This window comes from Rhinichthys klamathensis, unplaced genomic scaffold (assembly GCF_029890125.1).
Source record: "Rhinichthys klamathensis goyatoka isolate OS25496 unplaced genomic scaffold, OSU_Roscu_1.1 h1tg000099l_1, whole genome shotgun sequence".
NCBI lineage: Eukaryota > Metazoa > Chordata > Actinopteri > Cypriniformes > Leuciscidae > Rhinichthys > Rhinichthys klamathensis.
In genome coordinates, this window is record NW_026606638.1 from 1216611 (window position 1) to 1236385 (window position 19775).

At 39.8% G+C, this 19775-nt stretch overlaps 1 protein-coding gene across 1 annotated transcript in view; it reads left to right on the top strand.

The window, feature by feature from the left end:
- drd2b (dopamine receptor D2b) overlaps window positions 1-18133 on the top strand; it is a 136203-nt gene extending 118070 nt beyond the window's left edge. Inside the window, exons 3-8 of the mRNA XM_056252921.1 lie at window positions 3866-3975; window positions 4813-4949; window positions 5648-5847; window positions 7357-7443; window positions 17296-17641; window positions 17744-18133. Coding sequence (XP_056108896.1) covers window positions 3866-3975; window positions 4813-4949; window positions 5648-5847; window positions 7357-7443; window positions 17296-17641; window positions 17744-17940 — 1077 coding nt within the window. The 3' untranslated portion in view covers window positions 17941-18133. The remainder of the gene's footprint in view (window positions 1-3865; window positions 3976-4812; window positions 4950-5647; window positions 5848-7356; window positions 7444-17295; window positions 17642-17743) is intronic.
- The last annotated feature ends 1642 nt before the right edge of the window (window positions 18134-19775 follow it).

The following is a 19775-nucleotide window of genomic DNA, read 5'->3' on the forward strand; positions in this document are numbered from 1 at the left end:
TATGTTATAGAAATTGAGCTGTTTGTCATCACACTGATTTGTGTGTGTTAATGGCTTCACAAGAGTATTGCCAAAGCAGGTTGTTAAATTATCTCCATACACAATGAGGCTTTAAATGAGAGGTTTTGTGGGAAAACAACTTGACATTCCTTACATAATATATATATAAACAATATTTTTTTTTTATTCATGACTAATTTTATTTGAAAAGCTTTTTAGGTTCATGCACCACTATTAATCCAAAACGTCTCAGATTACAACTGTAACTATGGTTCCCTGAGAAGGGAAACGAGACACTGTATCATGAGTTGATGCAATGGGAATGCTCCTCGTGAGCCAGTGTCTGAAGCACGTGTGCTACACAATTGATTGGCAACTGTGGTCAGATGACGTCACTGGCATGACTGCAGGGTATGTAAGGGCACTTAGAGAGAACATCATCAACTTCAATTTTCTGAAGGAAGACATCCATGCATGCCAGAAGTATGGCAACACGACGCAGTGTCTTGTTTCCATTCAGGGTTACAGTCTTAACCTTAGACGTTCCCTTTCGAACTCTACACTACGTCATGAATCGACACTATGGGAACGAAATACCCACTATGCCATACTAACAAAGTGCCTTCTCACTGTGCTTGTGAATAATCCATTGAGCTAAGCTGTAGCCAAAAGCATTGTCATACATCTAAAAAACTAAATAGCCTGAGGTTACATCCACAGCTCAAATACCACCCGTTATCCCTGACCTATCACTGAATCTGGGGCTGAACAACCTAGATAGCTGACAGACTCACACCGTCTGTTCCGTAGTGGTTAAGTTTTGCTCGAAGCCTGAAACTTGAAGCGCGAGACGCCTGCTTAGTAGCCTGCAAGACAAGATCTGTTGGGCGGCGGAGCTCCAGGACTTCGCCCTGAGGTACTCCCTCGCCCAGATCGAGATCCTTGATTAGATCCTAAGCCTGCAGCACCATTATGGTGTGCAGGGCTCCGCTGGCCTGGCCCACCGCCACATACGCCTTGCTCATGAACCTAGATGTCATCTGGCATTTGGATTTGATGCAAGGACGTTGCACCAGACACGAGATAGCTCGAAAGCGCATCGCACGCACAGACAGACAAATGGCTTCCTGAAGACAAAGCAGCTGTTATTACTATAGCTGTTATACTATTATTTTTTTATCAACTGTTTTCAACTCAAAATAATTACAATGCAGCATTCCTGAAGTACGTAACACTGAAAACTGGAGTAACGGCCACTGAAAATGGAGCACTGGCATCTCAATTATTTGTATCTGTGTGGCATTCCCAAGTGGAGAGAAACATGAATCACAAATAAATGAATCCGACTACGCCACCCTGGTTGAGCGTCATGGAAATATTCCCAATAAGGACACAGGTAAGTTTTACAAATTGAAGGCAAAGAAATTACAGTATAAGGTGAGATGTGAGTATAAATACAATAATAATAATAATAATAATTACTTTATTATAAATTCACCAGCATCAATAAAATTCTCGATCTCATGAAACACCCAAAGTTATAGAAATAACAATACTCCAGGGCCAGGCTCAGCGGGAACAAGGCAGGCCGGCTGATCCAAACCCACCTAAATTCACACCAAATCAAATACCACGTACACACACCGTAAGAAAGCAGACACAGCACACTGTGAAGCACACACCACAGGATGAAAGCAGCTAGCCTCCCCTGTTGCACACAGAGTCCTCACTGGCTCCTGGAGGAAGAAAAAAAAAACACGTTAACCAAGGACTACACAAATTGAACCAAATAAAAAATCAAAGAAAGAAAACAAAGAGTAAAATTTACAAGACACTGTGGTGTGGCAGATATAGCACTCAGGCCCCCTGACAACACCACATACAGCAAGGTGAATAAACAGTGCCTGAGTGGCACCAGAGTAATGACAATGGATACAGTAAAAGTCATAAACACTTTACAATAAAATGGCAAACAATGATAGAGCAACAAATGTGTGACAAACCAAACCTGAAATTACAAGTTCAAGGTAATAAAATGCACTAGTTGAGCCAAACAGCCTGCCACACTACATGTGGTTGCAAAAAGAAAATAAATTGGTAATAAAGAAAACGCTGCAATAAATCAAAACCAAATTAACAAAAACAGAAACACAATTTGACTTGCACTGTTAGCAAAAGAAAAAGAAAAGATTCAGCGCAAAGCACACACAAAAAAAAAAAAAAAAAAAAAAAAAAATACTTGGGAGCAAATCAACAAACTAATACTAAACGTACCTGAGAGCAAACTCAGCCAGAATCTTGCCACAACGCCAATGTCACCAGCTCTGCTCTAATTAAACTATAAATAGAGCATATTAGCCTCAAACTGTTCACATCATTACACCATCAGTCTCAACATATGTACCTGAATAGGAATGGGAACCGAACGGGAATGAAATGGAAATGCCAGGGAGAGGAGAACCCAGAATTACCAGGACACATGCACACTTGCCAAAAAAGGTCCTTAAATAGTACGGTCGCTTCAACCTCATTGGTTTGCCAAAACCATAATCACTTATCCTGCCACATCTGTTTTCAGATAAATCCAGAAGTGGGCAGGGAAGTTTGTGAAAGTTCATGAGAAGCCCGTTTCTTTCCCTTCATATTTAATAAATATGCCTGGTAAAAACTCTAATATTAAATGATAAAATTTATTGAAATATCTTCTAATTAAACCAAATAATACTAAATGTAAAAAAATAAAATAAAAGATATATATACACAGTGCTTAGCATAAATAAATACACCCATGCTAAAGTTGACTAAAAAGAAGAATAAAAAAAAATCATCTTTTGGCTATTTCAATTCCAAAGGGCAAGGGAACTTTATCAGGATGCATAGTATCCTGGATCCATGAAATAACTGGCCTTTAAAAATACAAATCTGCCTGCCTCTATGGGAATTTAACTTAAGGGGTGTTCTGACTTATGCCCCCTGTATTTTAAGGAAGAACATTTATTTATTTACGATACATTATTCATTCACAAAGAAAATTGGTGTCCTTAAAGGTCAAATATGAGGACTCTATATAAAATAGCTGATTGTAGAACATGGAAGATTTCAGTGGTTAAGCATTTTTAAAACAACTTTTAGTATGCATACAAATGAAAATCTAACCAATTTTTTAAGAAAAGGCCTACATAAATGCTTGCTGTCCCAGGGAGAGAGTGCAAATGGCAAAGCCGTTAAATTAGTCCTTGTTTCATTCATAAAGTTTACACTCATTCGTGTATCATATCGTACAAGATTTAAGACATTAAAATAGACATATATCAAATATAGAAAATGTGTACGATGTAGTAGTTTAGTAGAAATTACTCTTGTCCAAGCTCTGATTTCTGAGATACGCACTTAGACAGCAACAGTGAGACGGCAAATCAACTATTTGATTTGCAATCACGCATTGCTCATTTCATTCATAAAGTTGAACCTCCTTCATATGTTTATGTATAATATCATGCTATGCTATCCCCTTGCTCGCCTGTTATTCGGTAGAAGCCATTACGGATCATCTTACCAATAAGGTATTCGGATATGGGCACATCCCTAATAATATTCCACAATAGTATTGTTGACTGTATTTTTGAACAAATAAATGTAGCCTTTTTTAACTTTTCATCAGTGTACCATGCAGCATGTGTACCGCTAGGCCTATATTTTTTTTTTTTAGAACAACATTTGTACTAAGGTTCTCCCAGTGAATTATATATTCTTCATTATTAATTTATTTATCTGACAAGTATTAATGTTGTTGTTGTCCTCAGTAAATAATTGAACTTGTCTTTTCAAAACTTATTGTGTGCATGCACATGTGTCTATGTTGCAGGTGGTGGGGGAGTGGCGTTTCAGTAAGATCCATTGTGACATTTTCGTCACATTGGACGTCATGATGTGCACGGCGAGCATTCTTAATCTTTGTGCTATTAGTATTGACAGGTAGGTTCTTGTATCAGTTCAGGAAAAGTGTAAGGATTTTTTTAAATGACAAGAATACCATAGATGTGGGGGGGGTTGTATGGAATTGACATGCAATTGACTTGTTGGATCCTGTTGATGTTAACAGCTGTGCTAGCCTCCAGATGTTGTTTAAACCTGTCAATTGAGTCAGTTGTTAAAAATAGTGAGGGGAAAAATGACGTAGATTATACAGAGGCATGACTTCACTAAACACCTGTCTTTTTCTCTAAACACCTGTAATTCAGTTTAATCAGGTGCTAAATTGCTTTAAAACGCGCTATTCCTGCCCACAGAAAGTCAAGAAGGCATTAGTTAGTTAAAAATAGATGTTTGTCTACAGTTTTGTTGATCATGTCAGCAGTAATTCATTAAGTGATGACCATTTGATAAAAAAGAACATTATAAACAGGCACTTTTTCAATGTTGGAGCAATTATGCAAAATAAAGCAGGCCAGATTACAGTAGTTTGCTGCAAAGATCAGGGAATTCTGCCATGCAAATTACATTGAGTGCTAAATTCGGTGCTAAAACAATGTGAGAGCACTAATAAACAACACTTTCAGAGAGCATAATGCATGCTTGGTAAACTCAAGCATTTTGTTAGAGTAGGAAGATCCCTGAACCTTTGGAAATGATGATGAGGTTACAGTCACAAAAGGAAAAGAGATGATGGCACAATAATGGCAGCTGGTAGCAGAGGCAGCTGGTCAGGTGTGACCAACATTGTTATTTACTCTTTTTTGTCTGCTTAAATTTGAAATCACCCTATCCCACCCACCCCCTTTTCATTTCCTTCCCTCTGGGCTTCTTGTGCAGGTACACGGCTGTTGCCATGCCGATGTTGTACAACACACGCTACAGCTCCAAGAGACGTGTCACTGTAATGATCTCAGTGGTTTGGGTGCTTTCGTTCGCTATTTCTTGCCCCCTGCTGTTTGGATTAAATAACACAGGTAAACGACAGGTTTGTATATAATGACCAGTGCCTAATTTGTAAATTAAAAATTGCCGGATCAAAAACAGCAATGAAATGGCGCTGTGAACATACAATGTGGAACATACAATGACGTCATTTCAAAAATATATATGCTGAGGGCCAATGGCAAAACATGACTTCCAAATACATCTACATAAACATGCGCTCGCTCTGTCTCTCAGATGCATATGCGGCATTAACTCAACCGATCAGCATGTTCAGAGCCCAAGTCCCATCCCCGGAAGTTCATAAACAAAGTTCCTAGTTCCCATAGGGAAAGTTCCTGCGATGGAAATGCGGCAGACATTAAAAACAGTTAACATGCTGCTTAATATTTTGTGAAACTGTGAAACATTTTTTCAGGATTCTTTGATCAAAATAAAGCATTCATTTGAAATAAGAATCTTTTATAAAATCAGAAAGTTATTTACTGTCACTTTTTAATGCATCCTATGTATACTTATACTCCATAACAAAATTTTTAGCTCACTCAACACTGTTGTCATATTGTTATAAATGTTCCAGTATGTTTCTAATCTAATTATAATCTGGAGCTAATTTGCACTTGTTATGGGAAATTTGCCCATACATGCATTTGCCAGTGCCTCACTGAACTAATTAGTTTTGCAACCATAATTAATTGTGTAACCATATTTTCCTCACTCTCTCTCTTAGCTACACGGGATGGTGCCGTGTGTGAAATCGCCAACCCCTCTTTTGTTGTCTACTCCTCCATCATGTCATTCTACGTGCCCTTCATCATCACCCTCCTCGTCTACGTGCAGATCTACGTGGTTCTTCGCAAGCGCCGGAAACGGGTCAACACTAAACGGAGCTGCCAGAAGACAGATGCTGATGCTCAGGCCTCTCTCAAGGTGATGTGCACTATGTGAGACAGTAGCCTCAGGGAAAATACCAAGCACTCCCCACAGGACACGACATGGTGTCAGTGTCATTTTACAAAAGGACTTGGCCTTTTTCTAGAAAATATGGGGAGCATCTGTCAGTGTTAATTAGAATCTCTGGGGTTTTAACAGGACCTGCAGGACACTACTTGAGATACAGTAACCCCAAAACCTTTACTCACCCCTGGAATCAGTGTTATGTACAGTATTCTGTTCAGTTTTAGGTTTAATTTAATTCTTGATTTTGGCTAATGGCAGATATATATATCTTAATAGGGATGCAAATGAAAATTAACAGTTTTATCTTTAGGCTACATCTTCATAAATCCGGATTCCGGATACATTCGGAAATATCGAAATGCAAATTTCAATTCAAAATCTCTGTCCACACTTGCATTTTCAAGCATTTGCCATACGTTTCTCATCCACACTGAAATGTCAGAAACTTTAAATCATTGTGTATGTGTAAAACTTAATACAAACTGACTGAGATGAATTTCTCACGCTATTCTTTCTGGAACAATCATTTTATTAGCTAAATATCCCACCACTTACTGGTACGTCCAGGTCGCACTCAATTGCTATTCCATGTGTGGTCTAAAACACAATGTTGTAGGACAGCAATTAATTGTCTGTCATTTTTTTCAAGAATGTAATATGAAAATAGTAACATTTATCTTTAGCAACACTGTGAACATGAATAGCACATAGCAGGGACAACGGTATAAACAGATATCAATTGGTACATTTCCTCCATTTCCACACTACAAAGCAAAAATGGTGTTTACAAATGTATGTGTCTTCAAAAAGCTCAGTTTTCACAACGGAAGGCCAACATGTAGAGACAATGTTGCTTTTTCAAATGTGTCCAGATAAGTCCAGATAACTAACAGTCTTTCAGTATCTCCACTGTGTATTTAGTTATGGGGGCATTGCCTTAGCCTGATGTTGAATATGCATTACCCACTGTACGCTGTGAGAGTAAAGCCATTAAAGCAAATGAAACCATCACCATGCCAACAATTAGAAGACATTTTAAACAGGTTTTTAAACAATTCCCCATGCAATCTGTGTCGGAGCAGATTGTGTATATTATAGGCTATACTGGCTTCATTCGTATTTTATTTTTATCATCATACTGAATTATTTCAATTATTTCTTTCTTCTGACCTTCGCGCTCTTTCATCATCGATTTCCTGCAGCTGCTGTGTTTAATGGCCACTTTGGATCAATGGGTTCAAGCCATAGTTTTAAAGAGCCCCAATGACTTTTTTTGGTACTTACAATTTACTGAAGCAATCACTTTTTCATTCCCCTTTTAGTGCAAGAAAGGCTCTTTTGTGTTCAGTGGATTTATTTGCATTGTGTGTCATCAAGAGACATCGAATATACCTGTGAATGATTTTCAAGGCTCCATGCTGTCTTTGAAATGTAATGTCGACCACATGCTGAATTAAATTCTTATTACCTCTGCCACAGGAAAAGTGCACTCATCCTGAAGATGTGAAACTGTGCACATTTATCATTAAGACCAACGGGGGTTTACCTGTCAAAAACAAGAAAGCAGTAAGTGTATTTTACTTATAAATCAACTCAAAATGTGATATAAAATATTTGTAGATGAATGTATGCAGCTGCCTATTCATTAACACAATTACATCCAAGTGCTATTTGCCTCATTATGGGAAAGAGTGCAGTTATAAAACAAAATCTGTACTGAAAAATTAGCTGGTTATTTGGAAGTCTAAGTACCACATAGTATTGGTGGTATTAATTAAAATAGTTAGGTTGATTCAGCTATATTACATAACAAGTTTTACTTGAATAATATCAGTTAATTGAGATGTTCCCATTTTTAGGTTCCCATTTTTTTCAGTGTGAAATGTCAAATACCTGGGTCTACTAACCACCCGCAATGCAACGCGTGCAGTGTATTTTCAGTGTCTTCAATATTTAAATAGTATTTTTATTCTTTTTCTCGTAAACACAACTAATTGCACTGGAAAAATTAGTTGTTATAATTGATTTACTTGAGTCTATGAATCACTAGTAAATTTGACTAATAATTACAAGTAAATGGTAACACACTTTACACATGACATTTTTAAGTAGAAAGACTGAAAAGGTATTTTAATATAAAGCATACTAGTCTTTGTTTCTGGACACACCTCTTAATTCTTGAATTCAAGCGTTTCAACGTCTAGGTTAACTATAGACCCGATATAGTATATGATCTTGAATTTGGTTACAAGTAATGTTTTCCAAAATAACTTATAAGATGTATGCTATTCCATCATGTTAGCAAAGTCAACAATTATTACAAGGTGTTTGGTTTAATTTCTTTGACATGTTCTATGCATAGCCTGTGTGTTTATTCTTGAGTTTAGACATCTATTACATTTTCACTGACAGCCCAAATTTTGCCTTGTTTTAGCCTAGACATCAGGGCTGTTTTTGGATGGCTATTACATGCTATTAGACGTATTTTAAATGCAAAATTACTTGCTTGGATCAAGCACTTAGCCAGCAACTTGCATTTACAAATGGATGAAAAATGGGTCGTTCTGAAGAGCTCTGTGAATTCAAGAGTGGTACTGTGATAGGATGCCACCTTTGCAATAAGTCAGTTCATGAAATTTCATCGATGGTAGTTATTCCACGGTCAACTGTGAGTGGTATTATTGGAAAATTGATGCACCTCTTGATGGAAATAAATGTTGTGATGTTATGTTATTTCCATCAAGAGGTGCATACATTTTTGGTCATGATATTGCATCGACAATGCAAGAGTCAAGCACTCTGTAAAGTCTTTCCCAGCACATCCCAAAGTCTTTCAATGAATTTAAGGTCTGGACTCAGAGGTGCCAATTCATGTGTGAAAATGATTCTTCATGATCTCTCCCAACCATTCTTTCATAATTTGAGCCTGATGAATCTTGACATTGTCATCCTGGAATATGGCCATGATGTGTCTTCCTATATGATTGTTTAAGAAATGAAAAGCTCACTCCATCAATTAGGGTTAGAAGAACTGTTGCCAAACTGTTACATGTGATTTTTAAAAATTGGAACTATTGTGACAAGTCAAGTCAAGTCAAGTCATCTTCATTTATATAGCGCTTTTAACAATGGAGATTGCTTCAAAGCAGCTTTACAGAGATAAACATACAATTTACGGTAACAGAGATTGTTTTGGCTTTATAGCGATTTTGAATAATGTTATTTCCGGCTAAAGTTGGTTTTGATTGATTCACTTCCAGCAAAATTATCATTTGTTATTACATTAGGGGCCACTAAGACGACAGCGTTCTCTCTAAACAGACTTTAAACGCGAACCTGTGACCTGATGGCGTTCACATGCGCATTAACAATTGATTCTATAGTTATATTCGTTTGAATATGTGTGCGCAGGTTTGTAATTTCCCTACCAACCATGCCTAAACAAACTACTTGTCTTGCCTATAAATTTGATACAGAATTTTATTTTATCACTTCGGGGTACGCGAACCGGATTTTCAACAACGCTTTATCTGTAGAGTGGGAAAGGGATCCTCCATAGGGAGAGGATAGTTGACACTTCAGCACTGCATTGTCATCGGGTCCAGGCGAATCTCCTTCGTCAGATCTGGATACGGCCTGGATCCGGCAGGCTGCAGGAAAACCTCGGGATAAACAAAGACACTAAAGTTAGCGTAGATGCCATTCTTCTTATGATGTAACGAGTACATCTGGATTTAAGGGAAGTGTTCCCAGTTCCGGCTGACCTAATCTATGCAGCCTAACATTGAATTATAGAAGTCGATAATGTATTATGTGTATGCATGTGTATGTGTATGACAGACAGCAAACACATGCATACAAATTAGTAAATGAGTGAAACACACACCACAATATAAACAATGTACTTATTTTACACTTGCTAATGATTTATTAGTTTCAGTATTACAAAAAGTGCTAATTATTTTGCTTTCGTTAGTCTCCTCTGTATTTCATTACATTAAAATGCACTTTATTTCTTCCTCATTTTTTCATAAACGAGAGTCCAGCTAAATTGTACATTAATAAATGTATATTTTAGATGCAGTTGATCTTGTATTGTTATTCAAACACGCAGAGACCCTAACAGTACATGGTGATGGACAAATAGATGGAAGGACAAATTATTTTTCAATGCATTTGCATTGAAGTTTTTTGAGCGAACGTGAAGTTTCTCGAGGGAACGTAAAACTTTCCAGACATTCAGAGTACAGACATTCAGAAACTTTACCTGCATGAAAAGTAACATTGTAAAATGTATTAAAATAACTTCATGTGTCACATTTAAATCTGCAGAATAATGCGAGACTGTCAAACCGCCAAATCAGTTCATTGCGTTTTACATCAGGAGCAGTTGTGCAGTACATTGAGATTTGAAGCGTGCAGAGACAATCGGCAGAGAAATGTTACGGATAGTTTTATTCCATCTGCACACACTGAAACACAAGCAGTTCTGCACAATCACGTCTTCCACCAACGAATGGAACAGTCCATGTTTTAGTGCGTGCACAAGAATCAAACTTAATGTTATGCCGGTTTATGCAATTGCTTTCTGGAGCGTTAATGACAGATCATGTCAGGTAAAAGGGAAGCAAAACATTCTGCAGATGTCTGCTGGCTTTATTTATTCAACAGCTTCAAGTTTAACGCACTTTCATGTTCTATACAGTTCTGGGTTTATTTTCACGCACCGCTAACTGTAGGGCTGCCCCTTAATAGTCGACTAATTGTTAGTCCACTAGAAGAGGCTGAGTCAGAGATGGGGACTCGAGTTTGAGACTCGGACTCGAGTGCGACTTAAGTCGCACACACAGTGACTTCAGACTCGACTTGAGACTCGTCCTCGAAAGACTTCAGACTCGACTCGGACTCGAGCTGCGGGACTCGTGAACAATGTTTATTTTTAGGAAACGTCTGATGAGCTCTCTGTTATTCCCCTCCCTCCGACCGACCCGTTACCTAAAACCTGCCTACATAACACGTACTACGTGCGCGTGGCCACACATGAGAGGACAACAAACAAACATGTCGACTGCACCGGCCGCTGCTGTACCATTCATCGTAAGCTTTGGGTTTAAAAACTTCAAACAAGACGGGCCAAATAAAAGAAGCGCTCAATGCAAAATATGCGGTATCTGCGCGCGTGCACCTCATGGTGTTCCATGAGGGAGAGAGAGCTCGAGAGGTATGGGTGAACGAGAGAGAGAGAGAGAGACGTGCGAGAGGTAGTGCGGCGCGAATGCGCTACGGCGCTCTGCAATCAAATACGATTTTAAATAGGCTTAGTAAAAATAAAATAAAAAATCGAAAATCAATGTGTGGCGGTCAGCCAGTGCTGATATTGTGGCGGGCCGCCATAAATATATGAACGTATGAGGAACCATGTATTTCACATCATTTGGTTCCAATAGTGTTTTGCATTTAGCTACACTGTGATGTTTTCCACTATGTCAATTTTAGTGCTGTGAGGTAGGCTATAACATTTTCTATATTTGGTCTTATGGCTCCAGCTCCACAGAGCCAGCACAATAGGAGCCAAGGCCTTTCATTATAATTCAGCAACAGACATGAGAGTCCTTTTTCTTCAGAACCTCAATTTTTACAGATGCAGATATTAACTTAAAAGTACAGCATTCTTGGTGTTTTTGTCATGCCTTTTTACACTGATTATATATCTAAATCAAAGCTGATACTATATGCTAATAGATAAAGGAGTCATAATAACATTACATGCTTTGAATGCCTATATAGCTATGAAGTGTTCTAAGCAGCCTGGATGGGTCGCTGTACGTGATGCAACACTTATTATAACCACTTGAGACTTGACTTGGACTCTAGTTTTGAGACTTGACTTGGACTCTAGCTCAAAGACTTGAGACTTGACTTGGACTCTAGTTCAGAGACTTGAGACTTGACTTGGACTCTAGTTCAGAGACTTGAGACTTGACTTGGACTCTAGTTCAGAGACTCGTGAGCATCTCTGGGCTGAGTTGACCAAAATTTTTATTAGCGGTTAGTCGAAGAAGAAAAAACAAACTCATGGCGAAGTCACGCAGTCTGTGAGGGAGAGATCGCTAATGGCAGATCCTTGTGGTAATTACGGTATGTGCAGGAAAACATCTACCTCAAATAAGGCTTATCATTTGAAACATGTAAGTAGTAGCAACACATGGCTTCTGGCTTTAATGTTAACCTATATAAACGTACGTTATTATTAGGCGTATATTCAAGTTTTTGTCCGGAGTGTGGATAGCACGCTTACTGCATAGCATGACATGTAGGCACAGGCGCAATCACTTGCATTTAACTTAAAATACTCCGTCATTTTTGCTCTTAAATAAAAAGTAGCCTAATACGTCATTCGAAACTGACAAATTTTAGTTGTGTGCACTTACAATAACTAAAAGTTGTGTTTTGGTAAAATGAAGAAAACAAACAGGAAGCACTTTCTACCGCTTCAGTCTCTGTGAACTTGGGCGCGTCAAAAAATAAACGGAAACACAGCATGAAATTTCCTCACAGACATGAGAAATACATCTATTGAAAGCTTGAAAATTTTACGTTTTAAAATCACTAAAAGTTTATTATCAGTATAATATTAATGTATGTTCAACACTCTAAGGGCCAGATTTACTAAACTGGGCAAATTAGCGTGAGAGTGCAATTCCAGAAATGCGCCGATGGGAGTTGGTAAGTTCCCTTTCGAGGGAACTCGCGATGCGTCGATGACGCTTTGGGAACGCCTCCAGCGTGAATGTGTCTGAAGCATCTATGTCAACTAGTCCAATGGAAAGAATGAGCGTCACGGGTGGGTGACGTCATGACCAGGAAGAGATAAAGTGGATCCGGTGCAAACCGGCATAAGCTTCTGTTGCCTCAGCAAGCGATCTGTGCCAATCTGTCTGTTATATATATCTAAACACTATGGCGAAACAATTGCACAATCTCTGTGTTTCTCCTTACTTGCGTTATTTAACGAGTGGGGACACACACAAGCTTTGTGTGATGTGTTTGGGAGTGGAACATGCGGTATCAGCCTTCGAAGGGGCTGATTGCCAACATTGTGAGAAGTTTTCGCTTCGCATGCTCCGCTCCCGCCTGTCACTTTTCGAGGAAAGTGGCCAGGCTCGCGGTTCTCAGGGTGCAGGAGAATGCATTCCTGGGGATCGCAAATGGATCTCTTTACGGGGTTGGAGACGGGTCCGAGGATCTTTTCTCCTCCCTTTCTCGAGAGATCCATTGCTCTCTCTCCGTTCGGAGGCCCGCCCGCAGGTTCTTCCGCCCAGGGAGAGAGACCAATGCTTCAGTGCTTTACCTCCGAGGAGGTAGATGTGCTGGGCATTGAAAGTGACACAATCCTGGGGGAAGAGGATTCGCCATCTCTTTCCCCAGCGTATAAGGAGCTGGTGGAGGTGATTACTAGGGCTGTAGATAAATTAAATATTGAATGGCCAGCAGAGAAAAGCGCTTCCTTCCCTCTATTGTTTCACCCCCATCACGGCGCCTTCCATTTTTTCCTGATCTGCACAGCGAGCTGTCTAGAATAGATCATGGGAAAAACCTTACTCATCTTGTAACAGCCCCCAAGTTCATGTATATTCAGATATTAGGGGGTTGAGAGAGTATGTGTTATGACGGTGGAAGGTGAACCCAAGCGCAGACAGCAAATAATACAAACAGGGGTTTATTGATGACAAAAACAGAAAACAAAACCCTCGATGGGGCAAAACAAGAAAGGATACACTAGACTAAGACTAAGATAATAAACTAACAACTAAGACAGGAACAAAGATTTCTCTTAAACAAGACTTCCAACAAGTTACTAACAGCTAGATGCACACAACATATGTCACTTACATCAAACAATGAACCGACACAGGACAGCAAACACAAGGGGATTATAAAGGGAACACTAATGACAAGGACAGGTGAAACTGACTAGACAATAATGACGAGACGGGATAACAAGAGGGCGGGGTAACGTAACGAGACAACACAAGCACATGGCCAAACAATTGGCCATGCGCTTGTACACAAAACATTGGTTCTGTCATGATCCTGCCACAAGACTAGGAATAATCAATAACATGATGGCAGAATCATGACAGTATGGATATGGGGCGATGCCCCGGGTAGAACAGACGCTTGCGAGCTATCTCCCGGTTCAGCATCGTCCCTGAAGGCGTCTAGAAAATCTATTTCTAATCTAGTGGGAAAAGCATATACGGCAGTGGGTTAAGCCGGAGCCTGCTTGCACACTATGGCAGTACTACAAGCATATCAGGCTGACCTGCTGGGGGATTTGTACAGAAGTGAGGAAGTGAGGCCCGATGGAGTTCGAGAACTTCGTCGGGCCACAGATTTATCTCTCAGGGCTATTAACCCTTTAGAACCTGAAGCTAAAATAGGTGTTTTTCACAAATTTAGATTTTTTGACTGTGAATTTTGACTGTAAAATGTGCCATCTTCATGTGCAAGATGTCATCTTTTTCAGAAAAAGATTAGCTTTCAACAAATTACAGTTTGTAAATAGAATTTAAATAGACAAAAATAAAAAAAACGAGAATACATTTTCTGATTTTTATTTAGAAAAAAAAAACAGAAAAATTACGAACGAAAGATACTAACACTTTAAAGTTGAAAAATGAAGTATAATACATCTATACAAGTCTTTTTTGTGACATTGGGTTGCACAGTTTTCATTTAGGACACTTTTTTTCATACACGCACACATCCAAATGCGTCCATTCATAGGCACGCACACACATAACGTTACACATGCATACACCACATGTAAAGATACGTGAAAGAGTAACGGCCATCCGCCTCCCAAGTTTCATTAAATATCATCCCAATCCCCTCTTCTGCTGTCTACCACTTCTTTCGCCATGTATTTGTTAGTTTCTTTTATTATTGTATGCAATCTAAAACACTCTAACCTGCCGCGCTTCGTATCTCTCTGTTCAAATCCTTCCTTCCTGCTTTGCCAGAAAGCTGCTGTCATTTGCTTACGAAATTACCATAATAAGCCGTATATTGCCGAAAAGCGCATGTTGTCTCCTGTCAGGGGCAATTTGAATGGTTTTGATAGTGTGAACGGTTGAAGAGTTACGGTACAATGAATACAGCTTGCTGATCTGTGTCGGCGACGACACAGCCGGTTCTAAAGGGTTAAGGAGACCGCCAGAGCAACCGAGCGGTCTATGGCAGCCCTTGTGGCCACTGAGAGACACCTCTGGCTCAATTTGACGGAGATCAAGGAGAAAGATACAGCTTTTTTTCTTGATGCTCCCATCAATCCTTCTGGTCTCTTCGGCGACGCGGTTATTTCGGTCGTCGAGTCTCCTGGAGGCCAAATTACAGTCAGAGGCGGTTAAAATATCTCTCCCTCGCTATGTCCAAACCCCCGGGGGCTGCTGGGTGTGAGCAGCTCCAGCCGTCTAGTTTCTCATACGCACCACAGCAGCCAAAGCCTTCGAAGCAGAAGCCGGTTCCGAGGGCCGTTCTTCACGCTGAGAAGGCTTCGGCTCAAAAGAAATGGCGCCACCGGCGTCAGACCAGTGAGGGCAGCCCCAACTGGGGTGGAACGGTGTACACCTCATTATACGGTGCCCGTTTCATCTCGGTGTCCTCATGGGACCGTTCTGCCAACCCCGCCACCCTTGGTGCTGCGGGGCGCAGCGGTCTCCAGCGAGCCTTTGGCGCAGTGTCAACTCGACATTGCGTCAGACTCGCTCCCTCTGAGGGGGTTTCAAAAATATGCTTCAGGTCCCCGAACTGGCTGTCTCAACTTCAAAAGAGGGCAGCCTCGGGGGGCATAGAGGCCGAGCCTGGACCTAATTCTTCTCCTCGACGGCCCTACCTTGAAGAGCCCGAACAGGAGAGACTATATTGAGCAATATTGCGCCCCCGGCAGGGGATTTGGAAACTGTGGGTTTGGCCCCTGAGGGGGCCCAACTCATAGAGAGTGGTCTCTCAACCGAGGTTGTTGAGACCATTCTAAGCTCCAGAGCTCCCGCTACGAGGAAACTTTATGCACTAAAATGGATTAAAACGGTTAACTGTTCAGTGAACACAGTACTTGAGTTTCTGCAAGAACGCTTTACGCTTTACGCTAAAATGGATTAAAACGGTTAACTGTTCAGTGAACACAGTACTTGAGTTTCTGCAAGAACGCTTTACGTCAGGTTTATGTCCATCCATGCTCAAGGTATACGTGGCGGCCATAGCGGCTTTCCACGCCCAGGTGGGTGGTACATCGTTGGGTCGAGACCCACTGATCACACGTTTCCTTCGTGGCACATTGAGGCTGAGGCCTGCAACTCGCACTAGGGTGCCGGCTTGGGACCTTGCAATAGTTTTAGATTTAGATATTTCCCCTATCTCAGGGAACTATGGTTACAGTCATAACCTGAGACGTTTTGCGTGTGATCTACTGCTGACACGTAAATTAAAGAACACAGACGCAGTCAAATCATTTACATAATGACTAACACAATACCAAGTGCAGCGCAAATCAGCATTGGGTTGCAAATAAGCAGAGCTGATGCTCATCAGTTGTAAGTAAATCCCGACAGTAGATTTTTAACGCCAACGGGTTAACGGGTTTGCGTTGGTGCAAGCTGTTAGTATATCTGGCTCTTACAGTGTAATTGAATTGTAATTGTAATGTCACCAAAATACATTTGAGGTTTATGCTGAGTGAATTCTGCATTTCAAAACTTAAATGCAAGAGTATATTTAAAGTGTAATTAAGTATACTTGGAATAGTTCCACTTTAGCACAAACAAGTATATTTAATACAACTTTAGTTGAACTTCAGCACTGCTTTTGGACAATAAAAATGCATTTAGTACAAAATGAATTGTTCCAATTTAACAGACTTTAAGTATACCAATTTATTGTGTGGCACAAATAAATTTAGATATACCAAAGTACATACGAATAAATTGTGCTTAAGTATACTTTTTCTTCACTATAGAGGTACACTCTGTCTGTGAAGTCTTCTCTTTCATAAACTGCATGTTTGTTACAGTTGGGTTACTGTGAGTCATATATCACATCAGATGGATTATACTTGGATTACTGTGAGTCATACATCCATGTTGACAGCCTTCCTGTGTTAAATAAGCATTGATTTAGCTTCTATATTAAATGTGAATAGTTAATGAGAGGCCATAAGGTCACCAATTACCACTGTCAGAAACTGTCAGGTTAAGGCAAATAAGCTTGAATGCCCTTTTTATTTTTATTTTCACACGTAACATCATTTTCAGTTATTTATTTTGTTTACTTTTTTCCTACGTTGGTCTACTAGTACATGACATACTGTACAGATTCAAAGTGTCATTATACAATTAATGATAAATAAATCTTCAACAGAAACTGATAAAGGAGGTCCTGCACCAGGGTTGTGATGTGGGGGTGGATATTGTGGCCGGCAGCAGCCCTCTAGAGAAAAAGAAACAGGCATCCACTCCGGTCGTTGACCTATTGGCCAACCAGAGCCCCATCCATGCCTCTCCCTCCCACGATGAATGTCAGTCAAATGGAGATGAGAAAAATGGCCATGCCAAGGAGGTCCAGACCCCTAAAGAAGCCAAACCTGTTGAAACTCAGGTACTGCCCAATGGCAAAACGCGAACTACAGTGACCAAAACCATGAGCAAGAGGAAGATTTATCAGCATAAAGAAAAGAAGGCTACTCAGATGCTGGCCATTGTTCTAGGTGAGATCACGATGCTGTCATTTTATAGAAGTATTGCTTAGCCGTAAGACCTAGATTAAGGTCTTGTCCTCAGAATACCACAGATTATTTTCTCTGTTGCAGGTGTTTTCATTATTTGCTGGCTGCCCTTTTTTATTACTCACATTTTGAAAACTCACTGCACGAGCTGCGTGGTGCCACTGGAAATGTACAATGCCTTTACTTGGCTGGGATATGTGAACAGCGCCGTCAACCCCATCATATATACCACTTTCAATGTGGAGTTCAGAAAGGCTTTCATAAAGATATTGCACTGCTGAGGACATTATTCATTGCACACGAAGAGGAGGAGAGATGTAAGATTTCACAAGAGGTTAGTGCCATCTTTCACTGCCATGTGAAATGATGGATATACAAAGCCACACTTTTAAGGCAGTATGGAAGTAAAACTCATTACAGAAAATGGAGGTTCAAATGAATGTAAAAGTAGAGTTTTATTTGTGTGTCTCCATTATTTATGGCAGTAGACTGAGTGTGCAAGCACATGTTTATTCTCTTTGGAGTTGGAGTGTGAATGTGATTAATTATCGATTAAAAAATTGAAGCGAATTTGAGATCGGCAATTGGATCTTGCCACAGAGACTTTTATGCAAGCAGGGACCTGAATGTCAAAATCACACTATTATATCAATTTAGAGGTGAGCAACTGGTTACAAAATGCTTACAGATCTGTATATTCAAGTATTTATTTAGTCAATAATATTTATTTGTTTTGAGAAATTGGTAATAAAGGGATAGCTATTGTAAAGTATAAATAAGGTGGAAATACCACCAGCGGTTTTATAAAGCCAGAACACAAAGATATCAAAGGTGCACTCTGTAATGTTTTGTTTATGTTGCACTGGTCATCTTGGACGTATACTGACACCTAGGGGCCTGGAGCGTAGAAATATACAATGTAAGCAAAAGGTTTCAGTTGTAGAAATGTGCTGTTCGCAGTCAAATGTAATTAATTTATTTCTTGAGCGAAAGTGTCTGATAACAGCCAAGATAAAGTAGTATCTGTCTGGTCATGTGATCTCAACATGTCTGCCCAACATGTCCATGAGGCAACCCACGCTATGTAAAATAAAACAGCTTTTAGCAGAGCATCCATACTTTTTCAATAATTACTTTGTGTAAAACTTTTAAGAAATCCTTTTTTTTTTTTTACTGAGTGTACCTTTAAGCAAACAGAAATGAATGCCTTTGACTTACCGACTATGAAGGACAATGTAAATAAGAATTAAATAGTTTTATTGAAGCCCATGACAAAAATTATCATGCATGTTACATTGGTACTTCACATTAAATTGCAGCCAATGTATGTCTCTTGTATTTTTTGTGTACATCACAAGTACACAAAAATGTATCTGAGCTATATGAAGTTGTGTCTGTCTTTCTGTCTGATACTAGTATGTTCAATGAAATAGGTGTTTGATTTGACATGTGACAGTTTTTTTTTTTTTTTTTTGTGGTTGGAAAAAAATTAAGCACAAATCATATACGAAAAAAGGACATCTCCAATCTCCATCTCCAAAAGCTTTGTTCCATTTTAAACATGGCCAGAAAATATCCACTGCTGGATCTACACATTATCTAAAATTTTCATATTTTGAGGGAGCCTTCATGAAAACACGTCTCAGGTTGCACATGTAACCATGATTTCCTGAGAAGGGGAACGAGACACTGTGTCCTCTAGAGGACAGTATGGGAAATGCTTCCAGCATAACCGGTGCATGACCGGTGCCAGAGACAGCCTATAAAGTCATTACTGGTGTGACCATGAGTATAAAAAGGGCACCCACTTCTTTGTCTGGATGAGACGTTGCAGGCATCAAAGAAGCATGGCAACGAGACACAGAGTCTCGTTTCCCTTCTCAGGGAACCATGATTACATGCGTAACCTGAGACGTTCCCTTTCGAATGGGAACTCGCACTGCGTCCACTAAAGGACACTATTGGGAACAAATAACCACTCCACTATGCTGAGGTGAATGTATGCCTTGTAACATAAGCCTCAACATTGACCAACCTGTGGGAATCGAAAATTCCCCAAAGGACATACCAGTTGGTTGTCAGTTACACTATTCCCTTCGGCCACTACTTAAAATAC